Source organism: Mastigoproctus giganteus, chromosome 5 (assembly GCF_048544385.1).
Source record: "Mastigoproctus giganteus isolate SK-2022 chromosome 5, ASM4854438v1, whole genome shotgun sequence".
NCBI lineage: Eukaryota > Metazoa > Arthropoda > Arachnida > Uropygi > Thelyphonidae > Mastigoproctus > Mastigoproctus giganteus.
Genome location: NC_143579.1, coordinates 183,894,708 through 183,911,283, shown reverse-complemented (window position 1 = coordinate 183,911,283; position 16,576 = coordinate 183,894,708). Strand labels below are relative to the sequence as shown.

At 41.0% G+C, this 16,576-nt stretch overlaps 1 protein-coding gene across 1 annotated transcript in view; it reads left to right on the top strand.

The window, feature by feature from the left end:
* Window positions 1–16,576, top strand: part of LOC150085909 (cytochrome P450 3A8-like) — a 44,545-nt gene that overhangs the window by 12,863 nt on the left and 15,106 nt on the right. Inside the window, exons 4-6 of the mRNA XM_090373576.1 lie at window positions 9,324–9,420; window positions 10,951–11,067; window positions 16,461–16,549. Coding sequence (XP_090229702.1) covers window positions 9,324–9,420; window positions 10,951–11,067; window positions 16,461–16,549 — 303 coding nt within the window. The remainder of the gene's footprint in view (window positions 1–9,323; window positions 9,421–10,950; window positions 11,068–16,460; window positions 16,550–16,576) is intronic.

Sequence of the window (16,576 nt, the reverse complement as noted above, 5' to 3'; positions counted from 1 at the left end):
CAAGCAAAAGCAAACTGGCTCGTGCTTTTGCAGGAGAGCCTTGATGTCATCAGTATTTCGCCGGAATCCACGACAATTCCATTGTAGGAATTTAGCCATTATTTTGGCTTGGTGGGTCCATCAGGCGGCTTCCGAGGTGCTGAGGGCTTACTTTTATCAGTCTTGGCTTTGTCGTTTTTGGGGAAGAAAGGACGATGTCCCGTGTCCATTTCTTCCTCCGCAAAGAGTTCCAAGACTGATTCATCGTGTACCTCCTTGTTCTCTACATCCATTGTTTCTGGTATTACGGGTGACTCTTCAGAACGTTTTTGCTCTTTTTTACCACTTGGTTTTGGTAGTGGTGGAGCACTAGGAGGTACGGATATAGGAGTGGCAACTGATTGTGTTTTTTTGGTGGGCTTTTGTGAATTTAATAAATAGCGTGCAATCGGAGTGAATGACTCTTTCGGTGGTATAGTCATCTCAGTTTGAGTACCGATAGTGCACTTGGCAGAAACCGTCTGAGCATAGGAAGGTTTCCCGCTATTTATTGGTTCGATACGTTTTCTGGCCTCTGGGTAGGAGATATTCAGCTCTGTTTTCAGTTTTTGGATTTCTTTTTCATCCTTCCACCGCTGGCATGCTCGAGAATAGGCGGGGTGCTCTCCTTGGCAATTAATACAAATCGGTTTTGAAGCTGAACATTCCTTGCTCTCGTGGTCTTTAACACCACATCGAGCACAGGCAGGGTTACCACGACAAGATGTTTGTGAGTGGCCGTATTTTTGGCATCTAAAACACCTCAGTGGGTTTGGGATGTAAATCCTCACTGGGCAGTTTAGATAGCCTGCCTTGATGGAACTTGGAGGCCTTGGGGTATTGAACGTGAGGATAAGAACTCGGGTAGGGACGAGATTCCCATCCTTTCGTATCGATATTCTTTTCACAGCTGTCACTCCTTGGTTTTTCAATTCAGAGCAGATCTCTTCTTCAGAAACATGAAGAAGGTCCCACTCTGATATAACACCACGTGAAGAATTCAGAGTTTTGTGGGGGGGTTACGGTGATAGGTATTCCCCCTATGGATGTAGAGTTCAAGAATTTTTCAGCTTGTTTTGTGCTGGAAGCTTCAACTAAAAGATCGCCAGAACGCAGTCGTTTAACGGATTTTGGTGAACCTGCCAACCCTTCTAATCCTTTCTGGATAAAGAAGGGTGACATCTTTCCAATTGACTGTTCTCCGATGGAATGGAGAATGAGGAAGAGCGGTGTCACTGATGGTGTTGGTGTATCCTCAGTTCTGGCTCTTTTTGCAGAGGTGTTTTCTTTTTCATCTTCTCGATTAGGTAGGGGCCTTGTTGGGGCCCCAGAAGAAAGGGGATTTAAATTACTCATATGAGTAAAGAGAAAGTGTCTGATGCCTAAGTACCTCACCCACCACGGAGCCCTACGAGGGGGCGCCCACTCGTGAACTAGCAGGTACTGCGTACACGAATGGGACGCCGAGTTCGCTTAGAACACCATACCCACGTTACCAATAAATCTTTATCCCGTCCCAGGACCATAGGGAGGGAGACTTATTGGAACGCAGTTGACCCTAGCAGTATAAAACCACCCGCCGATTGATCCCAGTCGAGCCGGTCCGGGACCGCCCGTCTTGTCGAAGCAGGGGCCAAAGTGGTGTATTAAGGCTGGGCCCCTCAACCACCAGGATCCCCCTTTCCGCTTCCACGGGTCGCGGCGCACGGCTGCACACGCCGGATTCCAAAGATGTAACCCCGGAACCAAGGTATGGGCGTTAGATCCCAGTGATGCTAATCTGGAAACCCAGCAGCATCACTGGGAGGTCCCCTCACCACGTACAGGTGCCCACGTCGAGGGGTCTATCATCGGACACTCCGGGCTCGTTGGCGATGCATTTTCTATAGTTCCTGGTGTTCATTATATGGTTAGGATGGCGAGCATGAATCCTTCAGTCTGGGGAAGAGCGTCCACTCGTGAGCCATGCATTGGAAGCAATTTTATCTAGGTGATCTTAATGGAGATCATTGTATTGTCTGCCATGGAGTGTCTTCTGTGCCCATCTTTGTAGCTTCGTTTGTGCCTCTTGGTTGGGGAGGAGACTCCTCGCTTAGGTTGAGTAGGGTATACCGCTTGTCTATCTTCCTTATGGCCTGCTGGAATGCTGCTATGTGTTTCTGTAAATAATCTTTCATGTTAACTATCGCTGAGGTCTATCAGGCCCCTTCTTTCAGAGCAATTGTCAGTCTCTCCACGGCAGATTTCGGGTGGTGTTAGCGGCTCTTGTTTATCATTGTCCTTGTCTTTCTCGTGATATCCTCCAAGCTCGGTGTTAGTCTAATCTATGAACCCAAAAGAGTATGTTAGCACTGGGACTGCATAGGTGTTTATGGTTTTAACTGTGTTCCCTCCATTCAGCAGGCTTCCGAGTCTCTGATGGTATTTTTCGATCAGGCAGGCCTTAATTTCCTTGTGCTGTAACTGCTGAGCCTACACCATCTCCAAGTATTTGTAGGCGTCTCCCTCTGCCATGGTGTCGAATCTCTTTACCAGGCTGCAGCTGGTAGATTCGGTTGACTAATTTACCCCTTGTGCAATGCGTGGGCCTTGCCTTTTTCTAGAGCAAATTCCATCATAATATCATTGATGAACTCTTCCGTGATCTGGAGTAGTTGCTGGAGGTGCTTCTCGCGTAGAGCTTGATGCCGTCCATGTACATCAGGTGGGTGAGGATGTACAGGTTTTTCCTTCCTTCTTTGAGGTTTCCGTACTTGTTATTGTTGAGCACGATGGATAGCGGGTTAAGTGCTACACAGAACCACAATGGACTTAGAATCTCTCTCTCTCTCTCTCTCTCTCTCTCTCTCTCTCTCTCTCTCTTGATGGGGATTGGCCTGATTGTGATGTTTTCGACCTTAATGGTGGTACTCCATTTCGCCATCGTTTCTCCTAGGAAGTTAGTCAATATCGGATTGACTTTGTAGATGTTCAGCGCCTCTATTAGTCAGCTGTGTGGAACGGAGTCGAAGGCCTTGCGGTAATCAATGTAGGCTGTATACATTGTTGCGGTGCTTCTTGTAGGATTGCTCCATAACCACCGGCATCTATGGCTAATTGCTCCTTGCATTCTTTCTGCTTTTCGGCCATTATGTTCTCTGATGGTATTCTGATGGCTCGCCAAGTGGTATTATTATTATTATTATTATTATTATTATTATTAATAGGCATATGGTGCAAGGAAACGTGAGGCTTATTCTGCACCAACCAAAAATAGAAAAAAAAAAAAATTTGAGTATCAGGGAGAGAGTCAATAGTAGAAGGAAATCATCAAGAAAGAGAAGAACGATGATATACAGCCCAGGACCCTGGTTGAAAACCCATACTCACCAGATGTCAGCCCCTAATAATTTACCAATTCAAAACAAAACAAATTGCCTTGGTAGTGTACTATCTTTCAAAGAGACCACCTAACATCGGATATGAGATAGCTCCAGGAGTAAAATCCTCCCAGAATGTAAACTGGGTCACTGACCTCTCAGCACAAGTTGGCAACTAATTAAACAGCAGGACAGGCTGCACCTTGAGTGGACCAGCTACAGGTTTAAAGAACACAAAGCAGTGCCAAAGTGCTGTCGCAGGTTCGGCAATACCACACACACATGTACACAAGTCGATTGTACGTGCGGGCACTGTGCCCGGCTTTAACACCTGCCCTAACAAAGCACAAGTATGTGCTAAATGCAAACTAGCGAAAATGGATTACAAGCATTCAATAAACTACAAGTGTCCAGTTTATCTGAAAGCAAGAAGCACACAATAACAAAGAATCCACTATAACCCTATGTAAGACATATTAGCATTAGTAAAGGCACATGATGCAAGAAAGTAAGCTAATATAGCATCAGTTAAAAAAAAATAATAAAATAAACTTTCATTTCACCCATTCACTCGCTCTAAATGTTTGTCTAATTCTACCTTCAATCTATTTAATCTATCAACTTCTACAATGACAGATGGAAGTTTGTTCCACCAACAAACCACCCGCTGGCTAAAGGTAAACTTCCACACATCTATCCTACAACTGTCTTTCCTCAATTTGAATTTATGTCCTCTTAGGCGATTATTCTGAGCAAAAGGAAGAATCCCATCGGCATTCAGCATACTCAAACCATTCAAGACTTTATACACCTCAATCAGATCACCTCGCAGGCGCCTAGTCTCGAGACACTGTAATTTGCTAAACTTGAGCCTTTCTTTGTGAGAGCAACCCTTTGTTCCATTCACTAATCTCATTGCCCTTCTCTGCACTCGCTCCAGCAGCTCTACATTCTTCCTAAAATGAGGTCTCCAAACCTATACACAATACTCAAGGTGTGGCCTCACCATTTCCTTATACAAGTGTTTAATCACCTCCTCGTCCCTGCTAGAAAAATTCCTGTATATATCATTGACAAGACACCATAAGCTACTGTTGCAGACTGTCTGCACTGCTCAGAAAATTTCATATCTGCTTGCACAATTACCCCCTGGTCCTTTTCATTCCCTGTCAATGTCAGTGTAGTACTACACAGTTGATACATTACTCTGGGGTTACTGCTTCCTATCTGCAGTACTTTACATTTGTCAATGTTAAAGTTCCGTTGCCACATCTGCCCATCTGTTGAACTTTTCTAGATCCTGTTGCAACAGTGTATTGTCATTATTGGCATTAACAACCCTGCCGAACTTCGTATCTTCTGCAAACTTGAACATTAAGCATGATAAACGAGCGTATCATCAATATTATTAATAAATACAGCAAACAACAATGGACCCAACACCGAACCCTGGGGGACTCCACTAATAACATTAGTCCACGAAGAGCAGCGTTCATTGATTACCACTCTGTCTTCTGTCAATATAATTGTACAATCATGAAATTTATGCAGCTTAATGCCCAGCGAGCGTACTGTCATTGATCAAATAAGAATAAAGGTTATCGAAGACAATACAGACGTCATGTTCATGCAAGAGCCATATAAAAGGGGATATCTCCCTGTAGGTAGGGAGTAGAAAGTCCTCGCTACATCCTCTCTTTTATAATCCTTAAGAAGCCCTACAACCTGCCCACTTTCAGTAACTACCTATAGGGAGTTGAACTGACGTTCAGGTGCCGTCCTACATAAGGTACTATGCATGTCTATGGAGGTCCACAATAGATATCTCAGCAGCCACAAGAACCATCGCTAATAAGATCACCGACTGGCAAGTCCGTGAGGCTTGGACAACTTCCGACCATAGGGCGATTACTTTTAAACTTGAATGCTCAATAGAACCAGTACATTCTCCTAGAAACAACATCCGTAATGCAATTGACAAAGCAGACTGGAACCTATTTAATTCTACAATTTATGCACCAATCTTACCAACATCAGAGGAAAATAAGATCAGTCATAACCAACGTCTGTGACAAAACAATCAAGAAGAAAAACCCTTTCCCGAGTGCTGTCCCGTAGTGGTCGGCACGGAAAGCATTCTAACGGGCTCTACCATACCTGGCCTCCCCATGAAGTGGATGCCCTACGTAATACCTATCGTAGGCTAAGAAATGACTACACTACCTTACGTAGAGCCAAGAAGAAAATCATGGGAGCACCTAGTCTCCACAACTGGAAATAACACCCCCTGAGTTGAGGTGTTGGGTATCACATTGTTACGAACAAGCTCTCAGAGGCGTGATCATTTGCTCTACTCTCACTCCGCAGGGCACCACAACTCTCACATGGAAATCCTCAGTAAATATCCTTGGCAACCTGTTCCGCTAAAGGAGATCCTCAATCCATCCAGCAACAACAAGTCTGTGCTGAAAACACTGTCTACAACACCATTTCAATAGAAGAGGCTTTCAACTTAGATGCACTAAAACTTACCATTGGCAAAACAAAAAAAAAGCCCTGGTTTAAAATTCATTGAAACGAAAGCAATTAAGAAGCTCACAGAAACACAATTAAAAATCTCATCCTCAGCCTGTGCAACTATTGCCTGGCAGTTGGACTTTTCCCGGATGACTGCAACGAGGCCAAATTACGCCTCATCTTGCAGAACCCGTCTCAGCCATCAGATCATCCAGACTCATCGAACTCCTTCCCGTTTTAAGCAAAATATTTGAAAGTCTTCTCCTATTCAGATTGGAAATACACTATGACACCGAAAATCTGCAGTTCCAAACCAGTTTAGCTTTCAGTCCGGCCGTTTGGCGGAATGCCCTTCGACAGCTCATGGACTCTGTCACAAACTCAGCCACTAAACAGACTTCTTAACAATATTAATGGATTTCGGCGTGCCTTTGACCTGCTCTGGTGGCCTAGTATACTTCTGAGACTCAAATAAACATTCAAGCAAATGTTTACAACTGCATACAGGACTATCTGCACAACAGGAGTATTACAGATAGAAATTGCTATCGACAAGTCTCCAGAAATGTCTGCAGATGTTGCTTCCAGGGCTCTGTCCTTGGTACATTTCTATGGAATGTGATTATGGACGAGTTTCTGAACCTGGGCGGTGTCCTGATCCTGGCAGTAACCAGAAACTCCCGAACTTCCCTGGAAACAACAGCCAATGAAGCCCTAACAAAGCTACAATGATGGACCACCCTCCATATATCTCCTGAGAAAACTACTTCAATTCTACTTAGAGGAATCCTTCAAATAAGCAGACCGCCGCAGATTAAAATTGCTGGTAGGACTGTTAAACTGGCAACGGAGCTGAAGTACTTTGGTGTCAACTCCAAGCTCACGATCTATACCACCTTCACTGCAAATCAGGAACTACGCTCCAATGGTAACGAGGATCAGCGGGTCAGACTGGGGCCTCAATTGCCCCTCAATGCAAACGCTATACAAATCAATTCATTCCCACTATAACTTACTGTGCAGGGTTCTAGTAACATCGTGTGCTCATTGTTCGTAATCAAAGGAAGCCTCCCTCAATTCAGTGTAATAGCCTTCTCCGTATCACCCGTGCCTGTAAAGCAACCCACCGCACGAAGTCCTGGTGGGGGTTCTCCTCGTGGACCTGGAGGTAATTCGTAAAGGCGTGCACTACCCGCTCGCCAAAGTACTCCCTACCACCACCATCCTGGATTTCACTACTAACCCATCAAATACCATCGAAGAAGAAAAAAAAATGTCCTGCAGTCCATGTTCTTAACGCCTGACGAAACAGATGGAATACCAACCCCAAAGGCCTCATCACTAAAATTCTTACCTCATATAGCCCATATCTACACTAAAGCTCCAGCATGGTAAAGCCCAGGTTTATACGCCCCTTTCCTGATTACAAGCCATGGATTCATGAATCACAAACTTGCCTCAATGAAAATCGTGGGTGAACCTCACTACCGTTTCCGTGAAAACGAAGACCGGGACCACATATTCTACATTTTCCCGGTCTACGAGAACTGCAAACATTGCGCATAACAAAAATACATTCCTTACCTCGAAGAAAAGAACATCTTCTGATCAATTAGGAATATCACTACCATTCTTTCTCTGCCTTCGCCCATGATCTGTTCACCAGGAGAGGAACACTGGTACAGCAGTGTCCTGGAACCAATACACACTGATCGATACCTTCTCAAATATTGACGTTCTCTGCCACATTCGAACTGTCTTAACTCGACTGTGACAATCTTCACCTAGATTGTGACCATTTCCACCTACTGGACTTGAAACTCAGGTCGCTTGAATTGCTAAGCCCGGCAGTTTTTTTTTCACTTTAACTGCAGGGTAGGATTCTAATACGTAAATAAATACTAAAATTAAGACAGTTTGGGTATGGGTTAGACAACTACCACTGGCGGAATTTCTAACGTCCTCTTCAATCGATTCTGCCACAAATCTCAGGTGGAAGGTTAATCTGAGTTTTTTAGCCTGCATAACGAATAAATCGAGCAGCGAACACATTTCTACAGACATAATACTTTTACGAGTGCACGCTTGGGGAAATTAATATCAATATATTTATACACTTACAGTTAAAATGAGTTTCACAAATAAGTTCAGCTTATTTAACTCATAAGTGTAGCATTTCATTAGAATGTACTTCGAATATTCTAACGTTGAGGAACTCCATCCTGGTGAGTCCGATTACGGAATCAAAGGTGAATTCGAAACGCAGCCATATTGGACTTGCTATTGTGGGGTGGGGGTCTCTAAGAAAACTCTAGAGACCAAAAAATTGCAAGATTTGTCGCGCTTATATTTCGTAAACTATATATGGTAATCTAATGAGTTAAGTTTTGTTGGATAGAAGGTCTATGTCCGTATCTAAAATGGTGGGTACTGGGGGTGTGCAGCGGCGAGGGGGAAGGGGTAACGCTTCCGCGTGAACACTGAAAATGGCGACGCCGCGCGGCGTTTGGCCAGTGCAACTTTGCATTGCGAAAAGATAGGACGTTGAAATTGGTGTCGATTTGTAGAGAATAACAGGATCTACAATATTATTTAGCAATAATAACCGATAAAATAAAATTTTGTAAAGATACAAGCCGATAAGTGTGCTAAGTTGAAGAAAATTTTCATAATGTCGAAAAAATTGCAAAGGAAATATGAACAGAATTGTAAGAAACGTATATCATTGGAAAGAAAAATTATATTACCGGTGATGTGTGTCTAGCTGATGTGATGGTGAATCTCGTTTCATACTCCGTTCTGTCTACATACATCCCAATGTAACACAAACTTCAATTGTGAGTGTTTCTGTTTCAAATGCTAAGTAAATATTCAGATTCTAACAGGAAAATCGTACCCAATATGAATTCAGATACCAATGTACTATTATGCTTACCGGTGATTTCGATGTCAATGTTACTCAAAACAAATTGCTTATAGAGTATAAGAAACGTGAGTTCAACTTGAAGTACATTTCTACATCGCCCACTACTCTGGGCAACACTTGTATGGCTTTAACCTTTGTAAGAAACATCGATGTTAATACTATGCCATATGATTCTTACTTCTCCTATCATCGGCCTTGGATAAATAAAATTATACTTCACTTATAACCACCAAGACTTTATTCATTTACATCTTGCCCTTCCTCTAATAACACAAAGACGGATTCACGCCTCAAACGATTGCTGTTGTGTCCCCGTACACACCTCACCCCAATATTTTTTTTTTAGGTATATAAACATAAATTACGATGAAATTCTAGAAGATTTCAATGGTTCCTTTTACAGTTTTAACTATGTAAACTTCTGAGAAGTGTAGCACTGAAAGAACTCGCAATTGTTGCACAATTATTTCTTGCCCTGATTTCTTTTCTCAATGTATTTTTAGGGCATTTGAAGGTTCCAGACCCGCAATTTTCATTGCCATACCAGATCTTCTCAGGCAAATCTTAGTGAAGGACTTTCATGCCTTCTCTAGCAGAAGGGTAAGTTTGAGTTGTAATTTTTTATTGTTTCATATTTGCCACTATGAGAAAGTCAGTGATGTATTCTGCTCCTATTGTAATATTTAAATTCGTAAACACCATTCTTGTTTTTCAGTCTGTTGACTATCGTCTCTGGATCAATGCTATTTTTGTGTTTATTACTCACCCATTTGTGGGTTTTCGAAAGACTACAAATCTAATCCTAAGAATTGTAGTCTTTGTAATCCCTGGACACACAATTAATGAATTTATTGAATAATGAAAAATAAATGCAATACACGATGACTCTCCGTGATATGGTAACCATCACGAACTGAGTTAATGGATTCAAAAGGAGTTATCGAGTAATTAAAATTGAATTCATCGCTCTGCGATCACTGACCGTTCATCCACAGAAAAGGTCACGCTGCTCACGACTTAATTTTGAAAGATCGCTGGAATGGGTTAGAATATTATACGCATCCATCATACTGTCCACAAAGATTTGAATGCAAACTTGATAACTGTGCAAAGATAATTCTTGCAAAATTTGATCAAGGGTAATGAAGTAATCAGTGACCGTGTATGAAACTTCAATTTAATACTATGATCCAAAGACAAAATAACAAGTGGAGTCGCAATCGAAGGATCTTTCTATTAGTATATTTGTGTCTGCGTCCTGCTGAAAGCCTCATGGATTAAATAAAGACTTGAACTCTCAAAACTTTTAAGGGATAATTTTTTTTAATCGGCTTGTTCTGCCTAGCACGTAGAAGGAATCCATTTTATAGAGAGCGAGAATATATTTTGAACAAAGTCCATGTAAAGGTCCTAGCCATATCGTGGAATAGAATTACAGGTTCAGGAAAAGTGCTAATTAGGCAAGATGGGGTTGGTTGATTGACTATTGTAGGAATTTAGGCGCATCAGAAACTTAGGCCATAATGTCTGTAAATTTCATGTGTTCTGTGGTCGCTTTGCTGTTGTCTGGACAAAAAACCCGAGTTTCTGGGAGAAAAACCATGTTAGCCGCGCCTGAGACCGACTAACTCAGTCACATTGTGAAGAAAAAGCATAAAAATAATGAAAAAAAATTAGCGTCATTGGCGAAATTCGAACTCTGACCTCTTTTCACCCGGAGTGGGGAGGATACTGGTTATACCAACTGTGCTAGCCACGATAACGGAAGACAAGGGTTTAAAAGTAAGTGTTACAGATGATTACAAATCAAAGTAATTGTAATAACTTTACTTCTGATTACTAACAGTTTCGCTCAATGAAACAAAAAAAAAAAAAGAAAAAAAAATTGAAAGGGTTAAGTTTTCGGACAAGCGATGTTCTTCCTACGGACTAGAAGTTCTTAGAGGGCCTAGTCAAAATGTTCAACCTAAGAGGATCTACAAAAGTATTCAGCTTTCAAAAAGATTACAATGATGAAGAAAGGTCGATTCATTTGGCAATTGTTTTTCTTTCTGTGGTAGCCAGAGACTTTCCAAACAAACTACGCTTCACAAGTCTCATTTTGATGGTTCTTTTATTTTTAATTTCCAGGCAATCAACTCTGCTGACCCAGTAATAGACAACATGATTACTGCTCTACACGGCGAACGTTGGAAGAGGGTGAGGACAATCATCACTCCTTCATTCAGTTCTGGTAAAATGAGAAAGGTAAAACAGTCTTATTCTATTCATTTATAAATGATAGCTAAAGCAGTTGGCTGTTCAGAAACGGCTAGGAGTTCACTAAAGTAAAACTGATTACGCAAAATTTACAAAATACTGTATTTTTTTCTTTACTGTAAAATACGCTTTTTGCTGAAAAAATTTGACACTTACAGGCCTGACGAAAGGGGGATGGATTAGGGCACTACAGCACCCGGAATCGCAATTCTTCAAGGAACCCAACCAAGACCACGATATTATATTTAAGTAATGAAATAAATTTATAATAAGTAAAAAAAAATCTACAAACTGAAAATAATAAAAAAAATAATTCTATCTTATTGATTTATTACTTGCTAGAGTTAGTATGTTGATTTTTAAACTCTCGCATCTATGGATACACACGAACACAAGAGGGAAAGGCACCATGCACATTTCAGTGCCTGCGTACGCTCTCACCGTCCCTGGACCCTTACCAAGTTCAAAATATTTCTCAGGATGTATTTGTGGCATGGTGTGTGCACTGGTCTATGCACATCCGCCCTTGTCCACTAATTGCGGCTTCTTATTCTGACGATACCATGTGGGATGGAGCAGTATCATTCCTACAAACCCGGAAGAGAAAATAAAAGTAAAAAAAAAAAGTCATTCCGAATGCTACCTCCACATGACTGAGCTAGAGACCAACATTGATAAATATGCCCTAATTACATTAACAACAAAAAGGTTTGAGAATGGAATTAAGATTTCCATTAAGAAAGCGGTCCAATAAGAATACTTCTTCCATCAAGAAAGTGCAAATACGCACCGACCTGGGACGAAAATCTTACATTTCAAACCACAAAAGCAAAACGTTTTTGTTGAATTGTGGTATACAACTTGACATACCGCTACGTACCAGTGAGTTAGATTCAAATTACTGTCTTGCATATGATTTTTTTCTTAAAGAATACTAAAGTTATAACGGTAGTACTGACTCCTAACGATTATCCGCACGCATTGCTTCCATAAATTCTGAAATTTTCCAAAAATATTTTATTACGAAATTAAAGATATGAATACTTATTGTTCATCAATAAAAGAACACTTGCGGTAGACTGTCGAAATCACGGCACCACAAAAACAACGGAGCATTTGAGCTAACGGCACATTTTGATCGGACGTTTACATGCGGCACAGATGTCTTGCAGTGACGAAAACAGAAAATGTCAAGTCACCTGATTACTATTTTTTGTTTATGTTCGCCATTTTGAAAGTTAATTAGCATTAATTGAGGTATATGATGCAAGAAAGTAGCTTATACAGCATCAGCCAAAACAAAACAAAACAAAAAACCTTACCATTTCACCCATCCGATCACTCCAAATGTTTGTCCAGTTCACAACTTCCACAACAACAGATGGAAGTCTGTTCCAGCAATCAACTACCCGCTGGCTAAAGGCAAACTTCCGCACATCTATTCTACAACTGTCTTTCCTCAATTTGAATCTATGTCCCCTCAGGTTCTTAATCTGAGAACGGAAATATCCCGTCAGCATCGAGCCTGCTCAAACCACTCAAAGCCTTATACATCTCATTAAAATCACCTGGAAGGTGCCCAGTCCCCACCTGCTGCAACTTGCAGAACTTAAGCCTTTCTTCATAAGCGCACCCCTTTGTTGCTCTCACAAATCTTGTTCCCCTTCTCTGTACACGTTCTAGCAACCCTACATCCTTTCTAAAATGAGGCCTCCAGACCTGTATACAGTACTCAAGGTGTGGCCTGACCATTCCCTTATATAAATTATTAATCACCTCCTTGTCTCTGCTAGCAAAATTCCTATATATCTTTGACAAAATTACATGACCTGCTCTGGCAGCCAGTCTGCACTGCTCATAAAACTTCATATCTGACTGCACAAAATACCACCAGGTCTTTTTCATTCTCCATCTCCCTGAATGTACCAAACAGATGGTACGTTTCTCTTTGGTTACTGCTACCCATATGGAGTACTTGTACTTTGTATTTGTCAATGTTAAACTTTAGTTGCCACTTCTCAGCCCATCTTTCTAGCTTTTCTAGATCCTGTTGCAGTAGCATACTGTCATTAACAACCCTGCCAACCTTTGTATCATCTGCAAACTTGGACATTAAGCCTGATATAACTTCATCGATATCATTGATAAATATACAAAACAACAGGACCCAACACCGAACCCTGGGGGACATCACTAATAACATTACTTCACGAAGAGCAATGTCTATTTATGACCACTCTCTGCCGTTTCCCACTCAACCATCCTTTTATCCATTGCAGTAATTTGCCCCTAATGCCATGCCGCTCCAATTTGTACAGAAATCTTCCATGAGCAACAGTATCAAAACCTTTCTTGAAATCCAAGTATATGATATCAAAATTATATTTTGAATCCAGTTCCTTTATGACCACATCTTAGTATCCAATGAAATTGGTCAGACAAGACTTCCCCTTAACTAACCCATGCTGTTACTGCTGTCTTGTTTAGGATCATGTAGCACCTCTTTAACCAGAGACTCCATTATTTTCCCCCGGAACACAAGTTAAACTTACAGGTCTATAATTATTTGTCACTCTTTGAACCCCCTTTGTGAATTGGGGATACATTTGCACATTTCCAGTCCATGGGGATCTCCCCTGACTCTAAGGATGCTCTCATATTATGGCTAAGGGTTTGCTTACTTCCCTTACTACCTCCATTATAACTGGATAGATTCCATCTGTCCCAGGTGCCAAAAATTAAATAACTAACGTTCTTTAACTTAAACAATTTCTCCTCCACTTTGCTCAGTTATTACAAAATCACTTAGCTCCCTGTTAGAGTTTGATAAGCTTCTGGCATTCCCCTACTTGAATAACACCTTTTGTGTGAATGTAGATGCAGAATACTCATTCAGTTTATCAGCTACTTGAGCAGGATCATCAACAGTCGAACCATCTATGTTAAGTGGACCAATCTGATTCATCTCCTCCCTTCTAGAGTTTACCTAAGTAAAGAACTCTACGCTGTTTTTCTTTGCATCATTGGCTAAAGAATACTGTACAGATTTCACTTGTCATACCTCTGTTTTACATTTATTTTAAATTAAAAATCCCTCAATATAGCTCCTAAAATTAATAAACCTCATATAGAGAAGAAACGAAGCACAGCATTAAAGATTAGTCACAAACTCGATATAATCCAAACTATTACACTAGGTCCACCTGGAAAGTTAATTTATATACCCACGTGTATTGTGTCTGTAAATTGCGTGTGTTCTCTGCTCGATTTGCCTGTTCTGCTGAACTAAATACCCCAGTTAATTGGGAAAAAACCTTTCTATCAACGCTTGAGACCGACTAACTCAGCCACGGAGTGAAAAAAAAATAAAGCCCCTAAAATTTCCCCATGTCATCGACGGGATTGGAACCCGGGCCTTTTCCACCAGGTGTGAGGAGGACGTTGAAGATACCACTGTGCTAAACGCGCAGACTAAACTTGATACAATAAAGAAAATAGAACGGCACGTAAGCAGGAGTGTAAGCAGAATATAACATTGCATCGTTAACGTGTTTGTTTTATGTGCAATTAATAAAATTGAATTCTTAATCTCACTATTTCTTATTTAGCATACTGTCATTAACAACCCTGCGAACCTTTGTATCATCTGCCAACTTGGCCATTAAGCCCGATATACCTTCATCAATATCATTGATAAAGATACAAAATAACATTGGGCCCAACACAAACCCCGGGGGACGCTGAACTTCGTGGACCAATATTTTTATTGGAGTCTGAGAGGGTTCGGTGTAGGGCCAATGTTGTTTTGTATCTTTATCAATGATATTGATATGAAGGTATATCAGGCTTAATGTCTAAGTTTGCAGATGATACAAAGGTTGGCAGGGTTGTTAATGACAGTGTGCTACTGCAACAGGATCTAGATAATTTGGGCAGATGGGCTAAGAAGTGGCAACTGAAGTTTAACATTGACAAATACAAAGTACTGCATATGGGTAGAAGTCACCCCAGAGAAACGTATCAAACGTGTGGTACACGTAGGGTGGTAGAGAATGAAAAAGACCTGGGAGTAAAGATAACAGGTCTTGAGGCCTCATTTTAGGAAGGATGTAGAGTTGCTTGGGCAAGTGCAAAGAAGGGCAATAAGGTTGGTGAGCGGAATGGAGGGGTTCTCTTACCAAGAAAGGCTAAGGTTCTGCAAACTGCAACGTCTGCAGACCAGGCACCTGACAGGTGATCTGATTGAGGTGTTTAAGGCCTTGAATGGGTTGAGCAAGCTCAATTGTGATAGGATGCTATCTCTCGCTCAGATTATGAATCTGAGGAGGTATAAATTCAAATTGAGGAAAGACAGTTGAAGAAAAAGATGTGTGAAAATTGGCCTTTAGCCTGCAGGTAGTTAATTGCTGAAACAAAAAACTTTCATCTGTCGTTGTGGAAGTTGATAGCTTAAATAAATTCTGGAAGGAACTGGACAAACTTTTAGAGGGAAAAGATGTGAGAAATGTTTTTTTGGCTGATGCTACGCAAACTTGCTTTCTTGCATCATATGCCTCTACTACTATTTGAAAAACAGGAATTAGTAATACGCTTATGTATAATTCTGGAACTTTGATTTTGTTTGGTTATTAGCAACATTTTTAATATACAATCGAGAGAATTGTTACAGACGGATCAAGGTCATTCACCAGCTATTCTCGCTACAATTCCATTTCACCTCCTCGTCAAATAAGAAGTGCATTTCTTACGAAAACAGTCGGTACCACGAACTGTGGGTGAAAGGTAAAGGGAATTAGAGAAAGAGGGAGCAGCTACCGAATGAACTTCAACTGCCTTTCGAATCTCTCACTCGAATATAGAATACTTTACTTATAAAAGTCCTTGACAGGCAGTACTCTTATTTTCAAAGTGGACTTTCCTTTGATGGAGGTCTGAGTCTGCCTTATGATAATTTGCTCAAGTGGAGTGCACAACGCCTTGGCGGTTGGTTATAAAGGTCAAAAGTAAGGTCCAGTTTAACGTTCAGTGGCTAGTTATTTAATCATTCAATTCCTCTGACATGCTTTATTATTTATATCTCTCATTTATAGCACTTCGTTCACTATTTATATTTTTGTGTCAAAAGAATGGAGAAATAGTTAGGGAGTGACTACATCTGAATTTGATTAGGTAAACTCGAAATAATAAATGCTGTTATCAATTATATTACTAGTTCATCTGTCATTTCGCTTATAAAAACAAAATATCTGTATTCTCCTCCATTTTCTTGTTTCTGTAATCCCTCTACTTCATAGACTGAATATGACGGTGACCTTGAGTTCACCCTCTTTGGACTCACTTTGACTGTGGAAGATAATAAAATTGAATTTTGTTATTTTCAGATGGCGAGAATCATTAATGATTGTGCTGAGATTGCCATACAGAATTTCATGGAGGGCGCTCGGAAAGGAACACCAGTGGATTGCAAAGGGTAACACGCAATTTTCTTATTTCAACC